Source organism: Rhea pennata, chromosome 1 (genome assembly GCF_028389875.1).
Source record: "Rhea pennata isolate bPtePen1 chromosome 1, bPtePen1.pri, whole genome shotgun sequence".
Taxonomy (NCBI): domain Eukaryota; kingdom Metazoa; phylum Chordata; class Aves; order Rheiformes; family Rheidae; genus Rhea; species Rhea pennata.
This window is the reverse complement of record NC_084663.1, coordinates 25143500-25167028: the sequence shown is the minus strand read 5'-3', so window position 1 is coordinate 25167028 and position 23529 is coordinate 25143500. Positions and strand designations below refer to the sequence as shown.

The 23529-nt window shown below is 35.9% G+C and overlaps 1 protein-coding gene across 2 annotated transcripts in view; it reads right to left on the bottom strand.

The window, feature by feature from the left end:
* Positions 1-3347: 3347 nt before the first annotated feature.
* The window catches only part of FAM3C (FAM3 metabolism regulating signaling molecule C), a 28070-nt gene continuing 7888 nt past the window's right edge, over positions 3348-23529 (bottom strand). For both annotated transcript variants that reach the window (XM_062583291.1, XM_062583292.1), the window contains 9 exons: positions 18990-19050; positions 16074-16178; positions 14991-15020; positions 14457-14580; positions 10658-10716; positions 9176-9226; positions 8539-8623; positions 5836-5962; positions 3348-5086 (listed from right to left, as the gene is read on the bottom strand). In XM_062583291.1, the coding sequence (XP_062439275.1) occupies positions 4997-5086; positions 5836-5962; positions 8539-8623; positions 9176-9226; positions 10658-10716; positions 14457-14580; positions 14991-15020; positions 16074-16178; positions 18990-19002 (684 nt within the window). In that variant the 5' untranslated portion in view covers positions 19003-19050 and the 3' untranslated portion in view covers positions 3348-4996. The remainder of the gene's footprint in view (positions 5087-5835; positions 5963-8538; positions 8624-9175; positions 9227-10657; positions 10717-14456; positions 14581-14990; positions 15021-16073; positions 16179-18989; positions 19051-23529) is intronic.

Genomic DNA, 23529 nt, shown 5'->3' with positions numbered 1-23529 from the left:
GTGGGTTAGACGAGTGGACAGTGAGGTGGATTGAGAACTGGCTGAAAGGCAGAGCTCAGAGGGTCATCATCAGTGGCGTGGAGTCTAGTTGGAGGCCTGTGGCTAGTGGTGTCCCCCAGGGCTCAGTACTGGGTCCCATCCTGTTCAACTTTTTCATCAATGACCTGGATGAGGGGACAGAGTGCCTCCTCAGCAAGTTTGCTGATGATACCAAGCTGGGAGGAGTGGCTGATCCACCTGAGGGTTGTGCTGTCATTTGGAGAGACCTGGACAGGCTGGAGAGTTGGGCAGAGAGGACCCTCATGAGGTTCAACAAAGGAAAGTGCAGGATCCTGCACCTAGGGAAGAATAACCCTAGGCACCAGTACAAGCTGGGGGCTGACCTTCTGGAGAGCAGCTCTGCAGAGAAGCACCTGGGAGTGCTGGTAGATGACAAGTTGACCATGAGCCAGCAATGTGCCCTTGTGGCCAGGAAAGCCAGTGGTCTCCTGGGGTGCATTAGGAAGAGTGTTGCCAGCAGGTCGAGGGAGGTGATCCTGCCCCTCTACTCAGCCCTGGGGAGGACTCATCTCAACTACTGTGTCCAGTTCTGGGCTCCCCAGTACGAGAGACCTGGAGCTACTGGAGAGAGTCCAGCATAAGGCTACAAAGATGATCAGAGGGCTGGAGCACCTGCCCTGTGAGGAACAGCTGCGAGAGCTGGGCCAGTTCAGCCTGGGGAAGAGAAGACTGAGGGGGGGATCTTATCAAAGTGTACAAATACCTGAAGGGAGGGTGTCAAGGGGATGGGGACAAACTCTTTTCAGTTGTCCCGTGTGACAGGACAAGAGGCAATGGACAGAAATTGAAGCACAGGAAGTTCCGCCTGACCGTGAGGGGGAATTTCTTCACTGTGAGAGTGACAGAGCACTAGAACAGGTTGCCCAGAGAGGCTGTGGAGTCTCCGTCTCTGGAGATCTTCAAGGCCCACCTGGATGCAACCCTGTCTAACATGCTCTAGGTGACCCTACTTGAACAGGGAGGTTGGACTAGATAATCTCCAGAGGTCCCTTCCAACCTTACTGATTCTATGATAATCAGAAATACACTGAAAACTCTCAATTAGATCACCTTCTCTGCTGCCATTCATTTTTCACCCATGCAAACACATAGCTATTCCAGAACACACTCCTTGGAGATGTAGGAGCCTCAGCTCAGGTACAACATCAGAAGCTACTCTTACCTTGTGGTATCACTTAACAGTCTGAGAGCTGTTCTTACACCTTCCTGCTTTAGCCTCAAAGTTCTCATCTGGACTTCCAGGCTTCCTTTTCAATTTTCCTAGCCAAGTCCCTCATGCCTAGGATACAGTATGGCTTTAGTTTGGCTTTACAGAAGAACAGATGGGGATTTCTTTGGTAAAAAGTCCCTTGCTATGTATTCACGCCAGTCAGATCTTCCTTTGTATTGACAATAGCCCAAACCAAGCATGGCGCAAAGCCAGCAAGGCCAACAGCTCAAGACTGATGTTTCAATCTAAGTAAAGGCTTTGTATTAGCCATCTATTTTAATACTGACATTTTGAGCAGGCATAGTCACAGAAATTCTCATTAGGGCATCATCTGTAGGTCTGAGATTTAACATTACAATTTGTCATGATACTCTGGTAGCTGGGAAAGTTTCCCAGCTGTTTCCAGTCTGCGTTCCACCAGAGTCACAAACAGTCTAGGGAGGGACTACTCTCCTTCCCATTTGTACACAGGAAATGCAACCAAAGTGTGTTGGCAGCATTGCTATTTTATTTCCCCTTCCGAATTTCCCCACCTGGTACTGGCCTTTTGTTTTACTCAGTACACTCATTCTTGAAAACTCAAAACTGTTCAGACAACCTGCAGTACTAAGAGATATTACTTACGCATCAAGTATTTACTAGTCATATCTCTGCTTAAGGCCATACACCAAAACATGCAAAGCAAAAGGAAGCTTTTTCTGGAACTAGCACTCAGGAAACTAAGGCTATCAAAGCCTCTGGTCCTTCAAGAAGAAAGTTAGTTTAATCAGGAGAAATGCAAGGAAAGATGCAGAATGTATGTCAGTACCCCTTCAGCTTCTTTCTTAAGAATCATATTGTCCATATGAAGCAATACTACTACAGCAATTGAGAGCTGTGGTTTACAATGAAGAAATCTTCCAATGGATCAAGTTGCATCCTTGTTGAATCCCCCCCCCCCCCTCTTCTAACAGCTAGCTATACTTTTTAAGCTAGACATCAGAATCTTTTTCCTTCCTTGACTCCCCTATCCTCAACAAGTCCAACACTTACTAGCAATGTGCTGCAGGTGTTCCCATTACTTTGTGCAGGAAGATACACATCCTGGATCTTTATTCCACACATGTACTTTCACATAAAGCTACCTGTACACTTTCACTCTCACAGTTGATAACTCCTACCACTAGCTGTGGGAGATACCAGGGAGGGAGAAATAAGCAGTTACTGGGTTTTGTAACTTAAATGAAACATGCATAGATCACCTGAACTAAAAAGTCTCCATTCTTAAGAGTAAGCATCACAAAGTTTACCTCAACAGGGAGATGCTGTAAATAGCACACTTAAGAAAAAAGAGATGTGATGGCATGACTAGAACTTGTGGCAAGTCAACAGATCAGGATGAGGGATAAGCTAAGAGCAACAAGACCCTGCATGGCCACTCCAGTATGAGTGTCTTATATATTTAGAGAGTCTTATTAAATGTAACAATGACACAATGCAGCTGCACAGAAGTGGGTCACTGAATGAGGGAAGAAGAAAACTTAAAGAAAAAAAAAACAAATGACTTAAGAACAGTCACACAATATAACTCTACTATTTCATTGCTTTACAATCAGTTGCAAAAAGTGTTGTGGCAGATGCAAATAAGGGGTTAAAGAGTCAGAATGTATTTATTTTATTCAGATCATCAACAGGAAAAAAAAAGGACAAATTAAAAAACATTCATTAGGGCCAAAAGGGGTCTGGTTTTAGTTCTATTTCCTCTACAGTTATTCTGTAGAGGAAATCTGAACTTTGTAACTTGAAAGATGAAACATATACCTATTGGCATTAAAAATCAAAAGAATGAAGACAATAGTTCATAGAAACCATTAACACAGACAAATGGTTCTTCTCTTAAGCCCCTGCCAAGTACTGCATCTTCAAAATTCCTTTAATACTATTTTGGACAACAGCATAAACAATTCCAGAATATTCACCAACAAAAATACAAGTTTATGTTAAAATTCCAAGACTTATACAGTTAGTTTTCCAGAATAACCTAATATGATGAAATAACTTAACTTTCACACTTCCTCATAAACAAAAACAAATACAGTTTCACTGTATAAGGTGCATTTATTGCTGTTCTACATTAAAGTTGAGGGAAAACCATTATTTAACAAGCTAGTTAATCATAGAAAACAACTCAAAATCCAATCTCACTCTGATGTCACAGGTTATTTTTTTGAATTATGTGACAAAATAATTATTCCCAATATTGCTTGAAATTTTTAGTGCAAATTTGTCACAGAAGACATTGATGATAATAGTATTTTGGAGTGGCACTGTTTTCAATTCACATTGATTCCTGAAAAATCCTTTTTTCTTTCATTCTCCGGTACTTGGTAAACACTTTTGGAAATTTTACCAAAACTCACCACATAAACAATGACCCAACAGATTACACCAAATTCTGTGTCAGTTCTTTCTCAGTGAATAACAACACTGTCAATTACATCATGCTAATTTAGTTTCAGCAAAAATTCAAGCTGGCCCTACTAAAACAAACAGCAGTTTCTGTAGAAAGGATTCAATTTTCTGGTATTCTTTAGCTTGTACCAGAGCTAAGGCCACTTCAACTTGGTCCATTTTTTTCCATTAAAGAAAATGCTGAAGATAACATCAGTCAAGTTTGAATGTCATACAATACATAACCTAAGATATAATGCTTTCTCCAACATCTCACTGTAAATACAAACTCAGTTCATATCAGATGTAACACAAGTGGTGAAGCTGTTAATTAAATAACCTTAATCAACTGTTACTAGAAGACAGCCTGCTTTCCAATATGCTCTTTGCAATGGGAAATTTATTCCTGGTGCTAGAATTAAAACAGGAAGGCATTCCATTATGCATGTTTATTATTCGACTAGCCAGCATTGCTGACCAGCAGTAGATAGAATTGAGGGTTAGGCAGCAGTACAAAAACTGTACAAGATAGCCATAGTACTGTTGCTTAACACGCCAGGTATCTTCTATGAAATAAACACTATTTCCAACTTAAACACAAATCCTTTCAATCTGTTCTTAAATATCATGTACACTATTTATATATTTACTTTTGTTCTTTTCCTAAGAAAAATAATTTATATTGTGCTTCTCATGGCAGACCTGTATTTCTGTATCATGTATTCTTGCTTTATTGATTACTAGGTTTTGGTGGGGGACTGCAAAATAAATTTCTGGAGCACCTGGTATTAGAATAACCAAATAGCTTTAATAAAAAGTGATTCTGCCATTTAAAGAGGCAGAGGATAAAAAAAAATTAAAGCTCTTTTTTAACTTATCACTAAAATCTACATATTCCACAAAGGTTACATACTCACAGCAACATTACGCTGTTAGAGAACAGTACAACATCTTTAAGAATCTATTTGTTTATCATTGGTATATGGAATTTATTAGCCAGTTGATCTAAGAGATATTATTTACTTTAGGCAAACTAAATGCTGTGCTTTAGGAAACCTGCTTAGAAATGATTTGATGTTTCTTTTTTTTTTTTTTTTTGGACATATTTACAAAAAGGATTGCTATGTGTATTAGCAATAAATAATCCTAATATTCAAAATGTCAGTGCTCATGCACACACCGACAGGATGGTTGCATGCCTTAAAAATACTATTTACAGTACAGTTTCCTTCATAGCCCTCTCTTATTAATAGCAGAAAGTGCATTTTCTTCCACATTCTTTCCTTTTGTTTTGTTTTAGTCTTGCTTCTGAGGGATGCAGCCTTCCATCTCAACAACTTCTGGCCAGCCTTCGTATTTGTTTGTGTCCTTGTTGTTCTTTATATGCTATAAATAGAAAACATTAAGCTACTATTAATACAAAGTCATGTATCTTGTTGCCTTAATGCACAAGCTCTTTAAAAGACACTATTAATCCATGTCCTGAAAATAAGTTAAAAGAAGACATCAGTATTAATAGCTTGTGTTTTGTAAATATCAAATATAACAATATTCACCAATTAACATAGCTTTTTCAGACAAGTGTATGCTAAAAAATAGGAAGGCCAAAATATGGAAAACATTCTTTAAAGATATTACGGACCTTTATTTAGAAAAAGAAACAAGAAAAAGGCTATCTGTTTTGGAACAACTAGAAAAAATAATAGAAAAATAATAATCATGAATTTAGGTTTACTAGGCACTGAAATGAATAGTTTTTTTTTTTTTTTTAAAGAATATTAAATAATATTGGATTTCCAGCTTTTTGGAAATTTAGAGGTTTAGCGCGTCTAAAATCTGAACTTCAGGCAATCATTTTTGAATTCTTAGATTCATTAAAAAGATAAATAAGATAGTTACATAGATAGATCTTAGTATCGCATTAGCATTTCTCAAATCTGGAAATCACCGAAGGATCTTTTTGCATTTTTAAAAGGAAGAGACTAGTCAAGGAATTCTTTTGAAAATAACATTAACAACGTGTGCCACTACCGCACTAGATATCTGTTCTGAACAAACTCATGGTATTTAAAAACAGGCTATGATTTTTATATAAATGTAAGCTGTTGAACTCCAATAAATATAGCAACACAGACCTGTTCAAATGGACTTTTAGTCTTAATTCCTTTTCCACCACAGAAGACCCAGTTGTCTCTAAAGCCAAGGTTAGTAATGGATGTGCTTCCCAATTCAGCAATCAGCTTCCGTGCTTCCTCATTAAGCCTTGAACAGCGAGATAAACGTATGAATAAAACATACATACTTCAAGCTTTCATTGTTCAATGCACCATTCAGCTTTAATCTGATTAAATATAGTTTAAGACAGTCAACACCGGGCAAGATCTATCTTTTGAAATCAGATAATCTAGTTTTGAAGTCACCTGATCTAAACGATCTGTCGTTTAACATTATAATCACAATCAACTAGCATACAAACCTATCAGCACACCAACAAAAGCCACAAACCATATTCTGCAAGAACTTATGCTTACAATTTGAGTCATTTTAGCAATTCTACAGGCAACATTAAAACGCACAGACAAAATACTCCACACCCACAACCTTTAAAGTGAACACTGTTGCAGACATAAGGTGAAGTCTAGATAAAATAAAAACTCTTTCAGGTTAAAAGAATGACCTAAATACTCTAAAAAGGTTCTAGCTTGCTCAGATCAATTAAATTAAAAGTCAGAAAGCTGTCCCACAGCACAGTTTGGTGCATGTAAGTTCAAGTAAGATAGTTTTAGTATGGAAGAAAAAGTTATTCTGTAGCATGTTAAGCTATCATTCCAAAACCTCCAGACAGCTTTGCTTTATTTCTATCTGCTAGTCATTATTTTTGCCCAATTAGTAAACAATACACACAAAATCTGACTGTTACTACTTAATGAGATACAAGTACAATGTACTAGTCAATAACTAAAATGATAAAAATGATCATGTTAGCTTTAGTCCTATGGGGGTTACCCACACAATTTTCCAGAGCATTAGGGCATTATATATGTAGAATAGCTTATATTAAAAGAAAAATATTTTCATTTTGAATTTTTTTTAAAACACCCTGGGTCTTCGCAATTGTAATTGTTTTGAAGCACTGGCCATTTATGATTTATTATTACCATCAAGGACTGGGGTAAGGCTTTACTGCTCATATTTTCTAATAAGCAGTGGTATCTGGCTGCCAGCATGGATGGGCCAAACTCACTTTTCTATTAAGGTGGTACCATTGAAGGCTTTTGAAACTATCACACAACCTTTCAAAAACATCAGCTGAGACATGATTATTGAAACAAACTAATTGTACTTATCTAGAATATTAAAAGAATAATACCAGAGAGGCAAGAAAAACTAACAGAAGTAGTGGACACAATAGTTCAGAGATCGAGCCTTAGAGATAAAGAAATACTAGTTTTTAAATTGCTTTATTCTCCCAAAAGAAGTGAACATCATGCAGCCACTTTTAACCATTTACTGCAAATACTACATGTTGCAAATTAGAAATTAGGAAAGCTGGTCCTGTATCAGTCTGCTGCTGGGAAAAAACTGCAGACAGGTTGAAGATTACAAAAAAAAAAAAAAAAAAAAAAAAAAAAAACAAACAAACAAACAAACAAACAAAAAAACCTGAAAGCATCCTAAAAAAAATTAAGTATGATTAAGATAATGGAGAAAAAATACTTACACTTTTCAACTATGAAAAGAAATCCTTTTGACAAGAGGACTTAAGTGAAAACTAGATAACAATACAAATTCCTACAATAAATTTTAATATCTATTAAGGATGACCAAATGGCAGGTTGAAAGATAATGCTTAGAGAACTAGAGATTCTTTGGCTTATGTATACTTTAGTAAATTAAACAGCTTCAGTCTGAAACAGTTCTGAACCCTGAGGCCAGTAAGTATGAGGCAGACCACTCACATGCTAATAAACTCAGATTTCAGAACAGGAAGGCTACATGCAGGCTAGCAGGAACAGTATCTGGACTGTTCTAACCACCAAACTCTCCTCTGGAGCTTTTTGGGGAAGGTGCTAATTGGAACAGACCAAATTTGCATCAGGATACATTCTAACAATTGTGTGCTATGTCTGGGCACATCTGAATTTACTAGCATAGACAGAATGAACTACAGGAATAGCAAAAAACATACTTTTGCCAGTATATATATATAAAAAAAAAAAAGTAGAAAAAAAAAGTGGGGGCAAATTCTATGAGAATGGCTACAAACCTAAAGGGTCTTCAAAGCCAGGCAGAATAATGGTATGGGTTAAAAAAATAAATACAATACACCATATCCAGATATATTCCTAGAAGCTATCAGTAAACAGTCTGCTGGACTGACCATTTGCCCTACCATTGTCTTCTTGTTTGCACCGATAGCTCGTTTGCACTCCAAAAACAAATAAACAAAAAACCTATGCTTATTCACATAGCAATTGTAAATTAATAATCTATTAACCTCTAGTCTAGATGCTTAAATAACACAAGTGACTTTTCAGCTAATACATCTAACTAATTCATTGTTTCTTTGTCCTGAGGGATCATAAAAGTACACCTAACATTCCTCTAAGTAAGTATATACAGAACCTATTCCACCTGGTTAGTTTTGATTTGTTCCTCTTGTTTTCACCAAACCACAAAAGCATTATAAAAATTAATGAGCAGAAAACACAGTTTCAGATCCATCTTTCTGGAAAAGCAAAACTTTACCAAAAGTGATTGTTAAAGAACCTTTTTTTTCAGTACAAAATAACATTTGAAAGTTTAAGCAGCACTTAATGTATAAATCAGTGACGTACTTGGTTGCACCATCATCATATGTTCCCATTAACACTATGGTTCCATCCTGAATGGACTTCAAGAACTCAATAAATGGTGCCACATCTGAAAAGAGAGAACAAATAGCTTAATAATGAGCAATACTAATGCCATATTCAGACATCCACAATGTCTATTTAATTTAGAAACTTTCTTCAAAATAGTATTTACAAGTATAAATTTATAAAAAGATCTGAAGTGAGAAAAAGACAACATGCTCCAGAAAAAGACCACACACATTTGTAGACAGAGTTTCATGTATACTGTGTAACGACAAATTCAAATAATTTGGTAATGTGCTCATCTATAAAGTGGATTTATGGTCACCAAAACCATCCATTACTGTTACAGTTTACGTGCTGTTTGGCTCAAGCAGATACCAGTGGGATAACTACTCAGCAGAACAAACGTGTTTGTGCTCTTGCACATAGATCAGTCCCTTCTCCCCCTAAACTGTGTTTCTTCTTAATTGTACTCTCTTCACAATCCAAAGTAGAGGTAAAGCACTCCCATAACTTAACAGCTTCAGCCACTACAGAAAATGCAGCCTGTGCAAGCAGAAAAAAAATAAGAGTATTTTAGTTGTTCTCTCCAACCTGCTAAGTTAACCACACCTACCTCCTCCCCACATGTCAAAGAATTTGGTGTCTATTGGTTCTCCTGTTTTACCTAGAGAAAAATAAATATTTGGTGTCATAGAATAGCCAAAAATTATTTTTACTGAGAACATGCCCAAACCCCTTTTAATGATGCTTTTGGAAACTTTTAGAGACATAAATCATAAATTAATATATGTTAATATAAAGATTGCTCTTTTCACAAACCACTAAGGTGTTGTAAAGGAAAAGGCAAGAGAGAAAAGAGAAAATACAAACTTCTGATTTTAAGTAGAATATAAAAAAAAGCCAAAACTGAGCCAAAAAAGGCAAATATGGAAAACCCACTTCACATATCTATTTATTATTCATATTTATTTATTTATTAAGTTCTTTTTGCAAAAAGTAGAGAGAGTACAGCTTTAAGTTAGCGTCAGTACCGCATAGGAAGGAAGATCAAAATTACATGGAATATTTTGTTGCCAACTGAAAATTCTTAGTTGATTTAATTTTAAACTTTGTGAACAAACGGAGAAGAAAATGGATATATACAATACGTCATTAGTACTTTATTTTGTTCCTATACTGTTTACAATGGTAGTTTTTGATGGAATTTAGGGTCTTGGTTTTAATATATGCATTGATTTGGAAGACAAACAGGAAGACTGCCAGCTATCTAATATGAAGGTAGAAAATTTGGGTTTGAACAGACTGAGGCAATTTAGGAGGGCAAAACAGGATTAGATAAATATTGTTCAAGTCATGCTTTAGATGATGTAAACTTGAGAACAATCAAAGAATAACATGAATTTATATTCCAGTGAAATGAGAAGTGCAATCTCAATGCTGCAGAACAATTGCTTCCTACACGTTAAGCACAAACATGCCAGTATAGATGTCACACTTCAACTTTCAAGCTAACATAGCAGTAAATTTGTTTATTTTTCATGAAAGTTCAGAGTTGTAAACACAATTACTTAACCTAGACTTATTTAGGGCCTAGATTTGCAGATATGGACTAATAGAATATACTGATTTCTAGCTAGGGAATAATGAGCTAGACTCTCCATGTAATAACAGACAAAATTTTTAACCAAGTTTCACTGAAAACCATGTGAGAGAAGAATTTAGTCCCACAGAATTTCATCAGTAGTGGCAATGCACACAGTCAAGAGCACCAGCATGCACCTCTGGTCATTTTCTATGTGCGTTTGGAAAAAGAAAAAAAACTGATGTTTCATTGAAAGTCATCACAGCACTCCACATCAACATTTTTACCACATATTTTTAGAAAAAGAAGGGGGGAAAAAAGCACCAAGTCTTCCCACTTTCTAACTCTGTGCTAACAAAAACAGTATAAGCGCTGATACGTTATCAATCTCAGTACAAATCTGCTTGATACGCCCTTTTCTGCTTACTTTTTATCATACCTTATATGGCTTAAAAAGAATTTCAGAAGTGATTTGAAAACGAAGATACACTGCTCATTTAAGATATCACTTACCATTGACCAAGGCCACATTTATTCCTCTGCCAACATTGTTTTTAACCCCACTCATTAAACTGAAACAAAATAAACACATGATTTTATTTGTGAAAGGACAATCTTCTGATATGAAATTTCATTTTAGATTTTGATTTTTAAATAGAAACAATCAAACTGTAGGACATATATACTTGAAAGTGCAAAGATACATGATTACTTAAATGAAACAAAATATCCTAGAACTAAGCAAGGTGACCGCATGGGACCACTAAACTGAAAACAGTAGCTCAAGTATCCCCAGGTGTATCCATTTTATTTGACCATTTAATCATATTTTTCATTACAGCTTTAAGTAGACTCTCATATTTTACAGTTGGAATATTCATCATCTTTTGTTTTCATAAATTATTTTAGTAAGTTTTTTTACAAATAGAAAAAAAGACTTTAATAATTTTAATCAACATTTCAGCTCCATAAAGTTTTTATGACTCACTATATCTGAAAAATGCCACTAAAAATAAAGTGCTATTAATGTATTTAAGAAAATTCTTCTCAGTTAAAAAGCCTGAAACATACATAATATTTTTGAAGGGACCCAGTCTAGTCATGTATCCAAGACCTACTTTTTTCATAAACACATGAAAAGCTAAAATGTGCTAGTAAGTTTAAAAGGTTAACTTACAATATTAAAAGTGAATACTGTAGCATTATGCTAATACAGAAGAAAGTCAAAGCAGACAGCTACTTTCACCTCTCACGGGAAATCTAAATCTAAGGGAAACAGTTAATACACTGAAGGGATCTAAACCAAAGTTGAATGTAATCCTGTAGTACAGTTACTCATCTAAACAAAACTGCTGTAATCTAGAACAGCAATTACTTGGCTGAACTCAGAGTAGAAAACAGCTAATGGAAAAGTCAGGTTTGTTAGCTAGGGTGCAGCGCTGCCCTGGACGGAGATGGATGTACCACTCTGCTGAGAAGCAGCTTGAAAATCCCCACATCCCTTTTCATTGGCACTGTACTATGTGAAAAATCTCTGTTCTGCCTCCTTTGCACAGGCCTCAAATATCCCTGCCATTAATGCTTCGAAGCTAGGCATTAAAGGGTTGGCATAAACAAGCAGTAATAGGAGCACAGGTTGAAACTATTAAGGTACTGAAGAAATCCAGCTCAGATTCAAGGAAGCACATTAGCATACAGGTGCAAGTCTCATCAGTTTCCAAACACACCGTAGCAGATGCTTTAACCAGCACCCAACCAGCATTGCTGTACCCTCCCGAGCTCGCTCCAGGAAGAAGCTGCAGATGTGTACACTGTTACATTTAAAGCTTTATACAGGTCATTTCTGTGGTGATCACATGATTTTTCAGATGCAGTAAGATCCTTTCTTTAGGAGCTATGCTTCGGAAGGACTGCAGCATCAGCCTTCCCATGGTAACTCACTAGTGATGGGCTGGAAACAAGTAGTCTATCACAGAAGTGAGACAAAAATCTTCTTCCCTCTGACACCATCTTTTGCGCATAGGATGAGGATATAAGCCAGAATTTACATGAATGGAAAATTCAGTAGACACTCTTTCAGGAGCTGAATCGGTACTAGTTTGTACTAGTACAGAGAAGGCATGGAAGACTACCAATCGATGGTATTTTTTTGGTACAATAGCTTAGACCTTAAATAAATAGCAGAGATGAAAGATTCCATATTCTTCTGTTACTCTTCCAAGTTATACCCTCTGCCAAAAATTCTGAATAAAAATAAAACCTTAACTCAGTAACTCTTGAAACAGAAGACTGGCAATTTTATGCTAAACTGCAAAATTGAGTTCTGGTTAATAAGGGACTGTAGAAGTATTTCAGCCACTGGAAGAGCTCCACATTTTTCTAGTAATGCAACAGAAACACATGGCAAATAAAGACTGAAAATATAAATGAAAAAAGCTGTGAAGTTCTAAATGCATGCCTCAGCACGCAGAACTCAAAATTTAGTAGATATTTATCAAGAATAAGAACTTCCCTTCATTTTAACTACAAAATTCTTTGTAAATAAATGCAAGTCAAAATCAGATGCAGTACTAGAGTGATTAGACACAGAAACACAGACACATACACACATAAAATAAGTTAGACTTCTATACAGGAGGCATTTCAGATTTCTCCATTAAAATCAATTCCTAATCTTTTCTATACTTCTACTGCTCTGTTATTGCCAGAATTATTTACACAAAGCAAAATTATACATTTTACTTTTACTTTTCAGTAATAATCTCTGCTTCCCTTTATTAGAAAAACATTATTTTTCTAATATAAAACTCAAATTTAATATAAAAATCTAAAAAAGAATATGAAAACATTACAGTTATTTTTCTTAACTGCAAGCTATTCCATTTTTAAAGGAGCACAAAAAAAAGGGGGAGAGAGAAAAGAAGAATTTTACTGTTTTTGGCAAACCAAAGTAACACAAGAAGAAACGAAATCAAATTCACTTTTGTTCCCCTCTGATAATGCTACGTATATAAATTCAGGGACAGAAGAGACTTTGTACTTTTTATTAGTATTTAATACTAATACTTTTGACTAAACTGTGACAAAATCACCCAAATTATACTTCTCTACATAAAATCAGGCCAAGAAACTCTGGTCAACAGTTTATTTGAACAACAAAAAGAGCTGCCACCCAGGAAATACATTCTTTCAGAGTTACGAGATATTATTTCACACGCTCCAGATAGTCTGTGCGCATAACTACTGGATGTAATACTGCAAATTCCTCACAGGAGGGCAGCAGTTTATCAGTTTTAGAATTCTTCCTAAAATTTATAACCAACAAATTACATGAGCTTTTAAAATAGTAGTCATTAGATACTAGACATTATGAACAAAGCAGGAGATCATTTAATATCAACCCAGTTTTGTGGTGCATGTTTAAACAAACATTTAAAAGTCCTCCTACAAGACATTAGCACAGATTTTTGCCAAAGGAAACTGTGAACTTAAGATTCCATTAGCTGTACGCGAATACTAAAAGAAAGGAAGATTTCCTTCCAACAACCACTTTGTTTTCATCACTTTTTTTCAGAAAAACAGTAGAGGATTTTTTTGACAAGAACAATTTCCACCCCTTAGTTGACCAGTAAAGTAAGGCATTAATAAAATCAAAACCCTGAAGTTAAAATATCACCCTATGTCTTCTCAGCTATTAAGCGTCCTGGCAACCAGAATGAGAAGCTGACAAGCTCTGCAACACCAACAAAAATAACATGCAGAGAGATTAAGTCCAAGGTCATTAAGTGGTATGAATGAAAACAAACTAGTAGCTTTTAGTTACAGTTTGAGGGGACTGAAAGCCTACACTAGCTTTGCACGTGCTCCCTGACCACACAGGGAAGTTTGTCTGCAAACAGCGTTTACACAAATGCGGTCTGATGCTGATGACATTCAATTAGAAGTATTGAGAGTAATTACTTAAAAATAAAACTATTCAATGAATTACAATTAGAGGAACAAGAAAGAGGTACTTAGAGGCAAGTCTGCATCTGACTTTACAAAAAGTGACTGTTCTGTAAGTCTGTAAACCTAAAATAAAATGTAAGCTGTCTTGAATTTAATAAAATAGTATACACTTCAGCATTTACTGCAGAATATCATCTGTATTTTATATTACAACTTGATCTGTGATAATTTGTTCATGTGGTTATTACGTAGGCAAAGCAAACTTACAAAGAAAAAAAATCATTTGAATTACTGGTTTTGCATACAACATGATCCAATAAATCATTTTAAATACATAGTACAGACAATAGGTGAAAATACTTACACATTATCTTCTACACAAATTTTAGGCCCAACCACATTTGCTGCTCCACTTGCCATTTTGAATGCAAAGTGCTTTTCAGGACAAGCTTTAGAAATCCCACATTTGTATCTTGGAGGCTTTGTAGCTGTCAAAAGAAAATAAAACAGGACTTTAAAGACAGCAATACAGGTAAGTTAATAGTTAAATAGTTAGTTAATTATTTTTTCAAAAGAATTCAGGAAGAACAGAGGTAAGTCATACATCATGGTGCAGTTTCACAGTAGCTTAAACTAATCTAAGTTCCTGCAGTACTGTTTTACCTTGCTCCCTTGTTCTCACCCCTTTGCTTGCCACCTAGGATGGTCATCAAAAGCCACAAATAAAACTGTGCACACTTGCCAAAATCCTGGCAAAATCAGACAGAGTTTGCCAGAGATTTCAGAAAGAAAGAGTTTCTGATTGCATCTTAAGTATATTCCTAATTATGGAAATCTAACATTCATTGCCTTTAGTGAAAGCAAGTCATAGCAGTAAGACATGCACATCAATACTCACAGCGTGCAGCTGCATCCAATGCTGATCTAGCTAAAATGAAAGAGAGTTTTATAAGATTTTTGCCATAAAAACATCGTTTATTGTAAAACAGTCTATAAATTTTAAACCTTTTTGTATATCTATAAAAATAGATTGATTAAAGCATCAAATAAATGTGAACATTACGTTCCAAAGTAAAACATAAACCTTTGCACAGCAGAAGAATGAAAGCGATCAGGGAGCAAGTTTCAGGCACTATCTTAATTTACGGCTCTCCAATGAAGATAAGCATACAGAGAGAAACACAGAACAACAATGGGCTTGTGGAAGTGTGGGTATTAGAGAGAAATAAATTCAGTTCTTACAACCTGATCGTACCCAACCAAGCAAAGGTATCAAAGACTAGAAGTTTTACCAGGATTGGACTTCTTTCACCTAACACTGGAACTCTACAACTCTGAACCCAGGCATTCAAGACTTCCTTTCTTTGGATAGGAAGGGCTACAAGTGACCCCATCATGCAGATGTCTGAAGTGCTCATAAGTTACTTAACAGAATCTATGTTTTTTCAGTGATTATTACAGATGACTCCAATGAGTGATTCAGATATGGATGCTCACATGCTCCCACTAGAGCCTGGAGTTAAGTAATATGAATCCCACTTACGTTTCTAAAATATAGTTTCCTAAAGAAAAGCCCCTTTCAAGACAAAGTTAGTTCAAAACATACACCTTAAATTTTAAACTGTTTAAGCTGGTAACCCTTTCCTCCCTCCCTCCCCTTTTTTGTAGAACTAAAAACACTTCAGATGTATAACCGAATGTGCAATAATCAACACACATCAGCTACATAGTTTACAACTCTCAGCTAAGATGTTAACAGTAAACAGAAAATCAGGTAAAATTGTATATGCTTGCAAGACAAGAATCAAACTTATTAAGAATGCAGGTTAAATATTTCATATATAAACTAACTGAAATTATACACATTAAAAGGAAAAATAAAATTCTTCTGAAGTACAAGTCAAACAGCAAAAAGAATATATTATTTTTGATTATGACTTTAATATTAACAAATACCTAGAAAAACAAAGTAATCACTTACCAAATATATGTCCTAAGTTTGCATCCATTTTTATTTCAAAAACTTGAGATATGACATAAAACGTCAATAAAAATATTGCTACGACTACTACCAACTTTGCAGCACCTATTCAGAAGCAAAGAAAAAGTTTCAAAACATCATCTGTAAATGATAACATTAAATTTTACCAAAATTAGCTACAGGAGAAATCTCAATCAGGTTACATTAAGGAGAAATGCTTTCAGAAACGCTGTGGGACTTGTCAAACAAAAATAATTCACAAGAAAAAAAAAAAAACACTGTAAGGTAGGGTGCAACTGAATCAGTCTGTCACATGTCCCAATAATGAAATTCACCTCATTTCTTTCTCCAAGCTTCAAGCTTCTCTAACTTCACAGTAAACCAACTCAGCTCAGCAACCAGCAGAAAGCACAGACTTTTTTCACGGAAATCCAGCTGAACAAGATGAACTAAGCTGATTTAACAACTGGCTACTCTCCAAAGCAGAAAGTCCCACTCCCCCCATCCCACTTCTCAGTTCTTAGCCATATGTCCCTGTTGCTCACTGTTTATAAATACTCCCTTTCATTTTGTCCTCAGATTGAGATATCTCTATTTTAATGTGTGACCCAGACTGAGCAATTATGGGTCTGTTTATATACTACAGTTTGGCTGTGCTGGTTAGTCAAGCCTGAGCATTAGAAAAAAAGAAAAAAGAAAAAAGAAAAAAAAAAAAAGATGCCTCCTTTTCCTCCTTTTTAATAAATTTTAATTACTGACCTTCAAAAATAAAGTTAGCAAACTTTACTTTTTTTAAAAAAAAATCTTATCTCTTCTTTAAAAAGTAGTAGCTTTCCTTCCCCTTTTAATATTTTGAGGTCTTAGGTGGCTTGAAGTTTTACAAGTCTAATTCTCTTACAGTGTAATTTTCTTCAAATCACTTGCCAGAGAGAAGAGCTAGAAGCTCACAATCACAGGGATTTGTATCTGAAACAGAAACTCAGTTGCACTTAGTACCACCATGAAGCCTAATGCTGTTCCAATTACATATTTGCCATTTTCAAATATTATTTTCAACAGATATTTTACAGAATATTCTGTGCTCCGTTTACTGTAAATTACTGACTGTCTGGAATTAGAAGTCATTATTCTGAGTCATATTTAGGTGAAGAGGCATCTGATCAATATTCCAGTGTGTTAAACAGCTTTGGGAGAAGTGACCTACAGAACGCTTGTATTTCTCAGATTGCCAGCCAAATAAATTATTCAGAGGAGATCTTATGTACTCCGGCAGATCTCAGACTGGGCTGCAAAGGGCTGTTAGAAAACCTTAAAGTAGATAAATTACTCAGCTTTCAGAAGGATGAGAGATGTTAATCAATCCTTCCAAAGAAAGAGGGACAAGGAGGGGAAATAAGCAGAAAGAAAGAGAAAAGATAGATGAGGAAAGAGACATGCATATGTGAGCACACAGACAATACTTAAAGAAAAAAAACACAGAAACAATCTTAATTTAAGAACATTAAGCTGGGACTCCAAAGACTCTTGTGAAGGAATGCAACTTTCTGACAGTCTCATTTGAAGGAAAGGGAACCACAGGTAAGTTTTAAAGAAAACAAATAATATGAACTTACATTAAGAAGTGGAGAAAAGGTCTGTAAAAGTAACATTACTTAAAAAGACAGCATGGTACTAGAGTTTGGAATGTGCCATATAGCAAATGGCACTTGGGAGAGCACATAGTTTGGGTAGATGGTGGAAGAGATGCATGAGAACTCAGTACGAGCACCAACCAACTCTTCCACTTAATACTGGGAATTTCAGTAGAATTTCACAGGTTCCCATTAAGTGAGGTAAGAAATACTTTCCTAGAAAATTCTTCTAATACTTGAAGCAAACACAGCCTGCTTGCTACAGGCTAAACATTCTATATGAACTGTCTTATCTTTTTGTCTGTAGTTCTAGCAACAAAATTATAAGTTAGATAGAAGAGAAGAAAGATTTAGGAAAGGCATCTTCCAGGTGATTTCCCCATCTTCTAAAAATTATAATAATTCCCAGATCTCTCTTGGCTTTGCTTTCTCTTTAAGAAGTGGCTCCCAATTATACTTACTGCAATTAATAAAACTGTGTATTTACTCTTGAGCTTTCTATAACTACCCTGAATGGTAATTTAAGAAGCAGTCACAGAAATCAGGCCTTCTTGCACACTAAAAAGGCTAATGTTTAACTCTTTTCTGAAAGACAGTATCACCCTCTAAGAGTGCCAAGAGCTATGCCCCCTGCAACATAACCGTACAACTTTTTAATTAAAGTGCAAGGCATCAAAATGTCAGAATTGTTCAACTGCCATACAAATGCAACAGGCTATTCTACTGCAAAGAAATTCCTAAAATAAAATTCTTATAAGGTCTCTTTGCCACAGTAATATTGCCATTCTTACAACCACTGCACACATTCAAGTAAAATCAATTTCTCAAACACAAAGCTGAAGTAACATACTTCTATTAAAAAATTTTTATAGCTTTCCAACTCCCACTAACAATTACAGAAGTTTCAAATACTACATTACAATCACGTGTGATGCTTCCAGTTGAGGCATGAGGTGGAAATTAAATTGCTTAAAACATAGGAATTAGCCATTTTATTACTCTTTCATCATCTTACAAAATTAGCAGCCAAAGTAGATCAAGTCACGGCACCTTACTTATCTGTAGTGCTGTAACTGACTGCTTGCTCTTCCAAACTTGGAATTTGCATTCCAAATTTCAAAATCTGTTTCCTTAAAGCTCAGTAAAATGGGACAGCAACACCGTAACAAAACCACTGTGCATATTTTAAACTTTACATTATTGTCAGGGCTATCCTTTACTCATTAACGCTGCCTACAGCTTGTTTCACAAATTACAGAAGTCTGATTTCACTGAGTGCACTTACCTGCTATTCTCATGTTTAGTCTTCAGCCAGCTAATGACACTACTGCATTAAAAAAAGCCACCTAGGAAAAAGAAAGCACATCATTGTAATTTCAGTCAAATTTGACCATTACTGTTGTTAACTGATCACAAAACCACCACGGATTTCCTAGCCAGCAACGTTGAGCATGATTTTCCTAAATATTTAACTACCTTGATCTCTTAATGCTCACAGTTAAAGGAGGAAGAGTCAAGACTTCTGAGATACTTTCATTTGTCACTCTATGAAAAAAGTCATTTGAAAAAAAAATTACCTTGATTTCATCAAATAAAATCTGTAAATTTTGTCCACTTTCAGCCTTTGATCTGTGATGTCTTAGACTAAGTGCTGTATCTAAGCAGTCCTTGATTTTTTTTGAAACTGTATGGTACATGTAAACAGTTCTATCTGCATTCCTTCAAACTCCTAATGACTTTTGGATGCAAGCTGAAATTGGCGACACCATGTATGTGGTGTTTCTGTGGACAGAAAATACAATTCTAATACTTCAGTGTGATGTGTTAATAATGCATTTATCACTCAAACTAGTATCCAGGAGATTCAGGCTACAGTGAGTGGTGATAGAAGAAACAGCTCTAAAATTCAGACTAGTTCAGAGCATAAACAGGAAAGTTCGGCCCAAGCAGCAAACACTGTTTAAGCTCAGAAGTTTCTTCTTGAGAAGAGCTTACCACCACAGGAAGCCATAAAGTCGCCACCGCCTACACGGGCCCTCTTCCCAAGCTGCTGCTGCTGCCCTCTTCTGCTCAGCTAGTCCCAGGGCTGCAAGTCTTTTGCCCTCTGCCTCCAGGGCTACCAGTGCTGCAGACTTGGTATGTACTGCATGGAGGGCAGGGCACCTCTCGTGCCAAGTTTCCCCTTACTTCTGATCCAAGAGGCAGAGAGCAAAGCAGCTGGCCATATGCAGTCACTCCACACCCTCGGCATTGATATGGTATCCAAGAAAACCAGGTTTGGCAAACACCCTAATCTTTACCTATGCAGCATCACAGGTCCATTTGAACCACTGGAATTAGTTCAAGTATACATTTATATTTAAGTATATACAAATAGATACATACACAAGAATAAATATAGTAGATTAAGTACATATAAAAAAAAATCTTTAAATGAACTAAAATTAGATTTTGCTTCGAAACAAAACAGTTCAAGCAGCGTACTATTTCATTTCCTCTATTCTTAGAATAAATAAGAAAAAAGTTGCCAATTACTTTCAAAAATACATAAGCCATTTAAACAAATGGAACAGCCAGTACTTCCCTTCTGGATTAAATAAATAAATAAAAATTCTGTTTCTGAATTTTCATTTTACTATTCAGACTGACAACTACTTGTCTCTAACATGGGGAAAAGAAAAACCTTGGCATTCAGTGATCTTGCTGGATCATCTACACTAGAAAAATTTGAAAGCATGTAAGACATTATCATTCTAATTCAAGTAGTTGTCCCACATCCACTTATCATAAATGCTACAGCATCCCTAACACATTATCATCCTGTAGCATAAGTATGAAAAAGTCAAAAAATTATTTTTAGAAACTGCCTGGAACTTAATTGCTCTTAGAAGACAAAATTTCAGTCATTCAAGAAGACTACCAAATTCCCTATGCAGTTCTAACTTTCTATGCTGGGGAGGAAAAGCTGTATTACACAAGCAAACTTTTGCTTCACTTCAATTAGCATCTTCAAGTTCAGAGATTTTTGTCCAGACTCTCTTTGCTAAAGACATGATCATGCTATTCTGCTTGCAGTTTCAAGGAAAGGGCTCAGTAGAAAGCTCAACAGGAGAACTGAGTATAAGAACAAAATATTTATTTCAGCTCCCCAAGAATCCAAATATTGACATAAAATTTTAAGAGTAGAAAGAAATGTTTTTGAATGCAAAGGATAGATATACAAGTGAAATCTTGTATTATGGATATATACTTCAGTGAAAGACAAGTATTTATCTACTTTATAACAGGGAAAAGAGTCTGCCATGGCATTTTACATATTATAATGCCTTACTTCTGTAGCCCTGCACAAGGCAGAATCCACAATATTAATTGCTTTCATTTATGCAGAGATGTCATTTTGACTTTAAATGCATCTTCAAGTAACGAGAATATTAAAAACAATAATGAACTGCTATAGCAAACTTTTTTTCTTAAGTTAGTGAATAGAATTTATCTATGTGCTCCCTCTCCCCTGCCACTCTGTGGCCTCCCTCCCCACTGAAATATATCCACATTAAAATAAACACATTCTGTAGTTCGAACAACCACTAGCTTGTTTTAACAGCTCTGGAAAAAATAGTCCACTCTATCTGACTATAAACAAAAACATCTAACAGCCTCAAATGCAAAAAATGAATTCTATAGATCAGCTCCATGTTTAAAATCTGAAATGCTTCTTGGATTTTGAAAAAGGTTAATACATTATGCCTCAGCTTGAAAGAAATTAAAAAAAAAATATTTAGAGAGGTTTTTTTAAAAAAAAACCCATATACTGAATTTTATTATAACGAAGAATTATGGCATTCGATCTAAAGAATACTACAGGAATGCTAAAGCACAGGTGCAGGTTGCACAGGATTTTCCAGCTGCAAGAGGATTCAGTTTATGAACACCAAGTCCTTTTATAATACAATGTCATCTTAGATTTTTTTTTAATTTTTTAATCAAAGGCAGAACAGGAATAAAATAAAAAGCTCTTATGAATGCTTAAGGACACCATGCCACATCTTTAGTATCAGACCTTGTAATTACAAAGTAATGTAAGACCCTTTGGAATTACAGAAATGATATAAAAATAGATGTTGAAAGTTCAATTAGCGCCTTATTTAGGATCATTAAAAAAAGGGGGAAAAAGCACTACCACAACCAAGTTTGCTCAGACTCAGATGCGTAAAAATACTATCAACAGCATTTATTTACTGCTTTAGAAAAATGGGCTTAAAAAAAAAATCCTAATCTTTGACGTAACATTCCATCAAGGAGGGATAGCAAAATTACAGCTCAAATGACTTCATAACTTAGGAATGTCCAAAAATAAAGTTATCCTCTTTATTACTATATTAGAATGATTTATTTTTGTCAGGCAGTACAACAGGGCTCATATTTATCACTTATTCGTCAGAAGCTGATCCAGGAGATAGAGCCCAGAAGAAGTGTCTGTATGCAACACTTCGATGAGTGAAGCAGAACCCGAAAGCACAGGCACAGGGAGCAACAGAAGACAGGCGACACAAGTGATCCACAAGCATAAAAAGGAAACCAGCTGGATTTTGGGAAGCACTATACAGCATGATTATGAAACATATTCCTTTTTCCCTTCAGACTTCTTAGCGCAGGACTTAGGTGTGCATCAGTCAAGTATAAAATTGCAATGCAGAGGAAGAAATGAACAAATCCCTAGCATGTGATACCAAGTGCCTGGAAACAAAATGCTATCCACAGAAGAATCCAAAACCAGCATCTGCAGATGCCAAGTTCTCTTTTACTTCATGTAAAGGAAAATTACTATTTCCCTGGACGGAATATTGGAAGAAGGATTGTCGTACAGGATTCCAGTTTGCATCTATCATGGATAGGGATACAAGTGTTTTAATAGTCAGAATGAAAACCAGTTACAATCAGCACAGTCAAATACCTGTATGTGGCACATACATTCATTCACAAGATGAATATAACTGTGAACGATATGTTCTATTAAACTCCTTATAGTCCTAATTTGCCAGGAACCACCTTGTGCAACTGTTCATGAGGCTGCAGGAGCATATTTTCCCTTTTCTTGTCGTCTCAATTGGCACAAAAGGTGTAGACATTTCTTTTCTCAGCGACAACTACATCAGTTGGAAGAGGCAGCCCTGCTGCCTGTCATTGCCAAATTTACAAAAGCCAGCATTTAAACAGAAGAAAAATCAGAAGCAATAAAGCTCAGAGCAATGACCCCACATCTAGAGGAGACCATGGCCACATCCTCAAGGCTGTTGTGGCCTACCTGTCAGTAAGTGGCTAATGTTTCTCTTAAAGCCTAGATGATGTTAATCTTCAGTAGAGATCAGATAGCCAACCATGCTGATTTAGTAAGATGATAACATTCCTGTACGTAAAGTTGCCAATTACTGAATAGAAGCAAAGAAGAGGGGAATGCTTTGTTAGTTAAACTGATGGTAGAAAGTTCTCTCTGAACTGCCTGAACATATTGACAAAAGTGACAAAAACACAGCAGGCACAAAGTTGGCTCTGCTGTATTAGCGAATTTAGAAGTTGTTCTTTCAGTATGGATCAGTACCTACGTTGATTGATCTCTCGAGAGAAGGAAGGAAAAGGTAGGCAGTTTTGTGAACCAGAGAAGACAAGAAGATACATGTTATAAACTTTTTTTGAATTTCATTATGTTGTACACTTACTGCATGAAGTTGCACTATTTCATGTTGCTCCTTGCAGAAAAGTGTTATTTACTCTGGCAACAGAGTACTAGGGAGTGGATGTGTGGAAAGACAGTCAGGAGTTGAGGT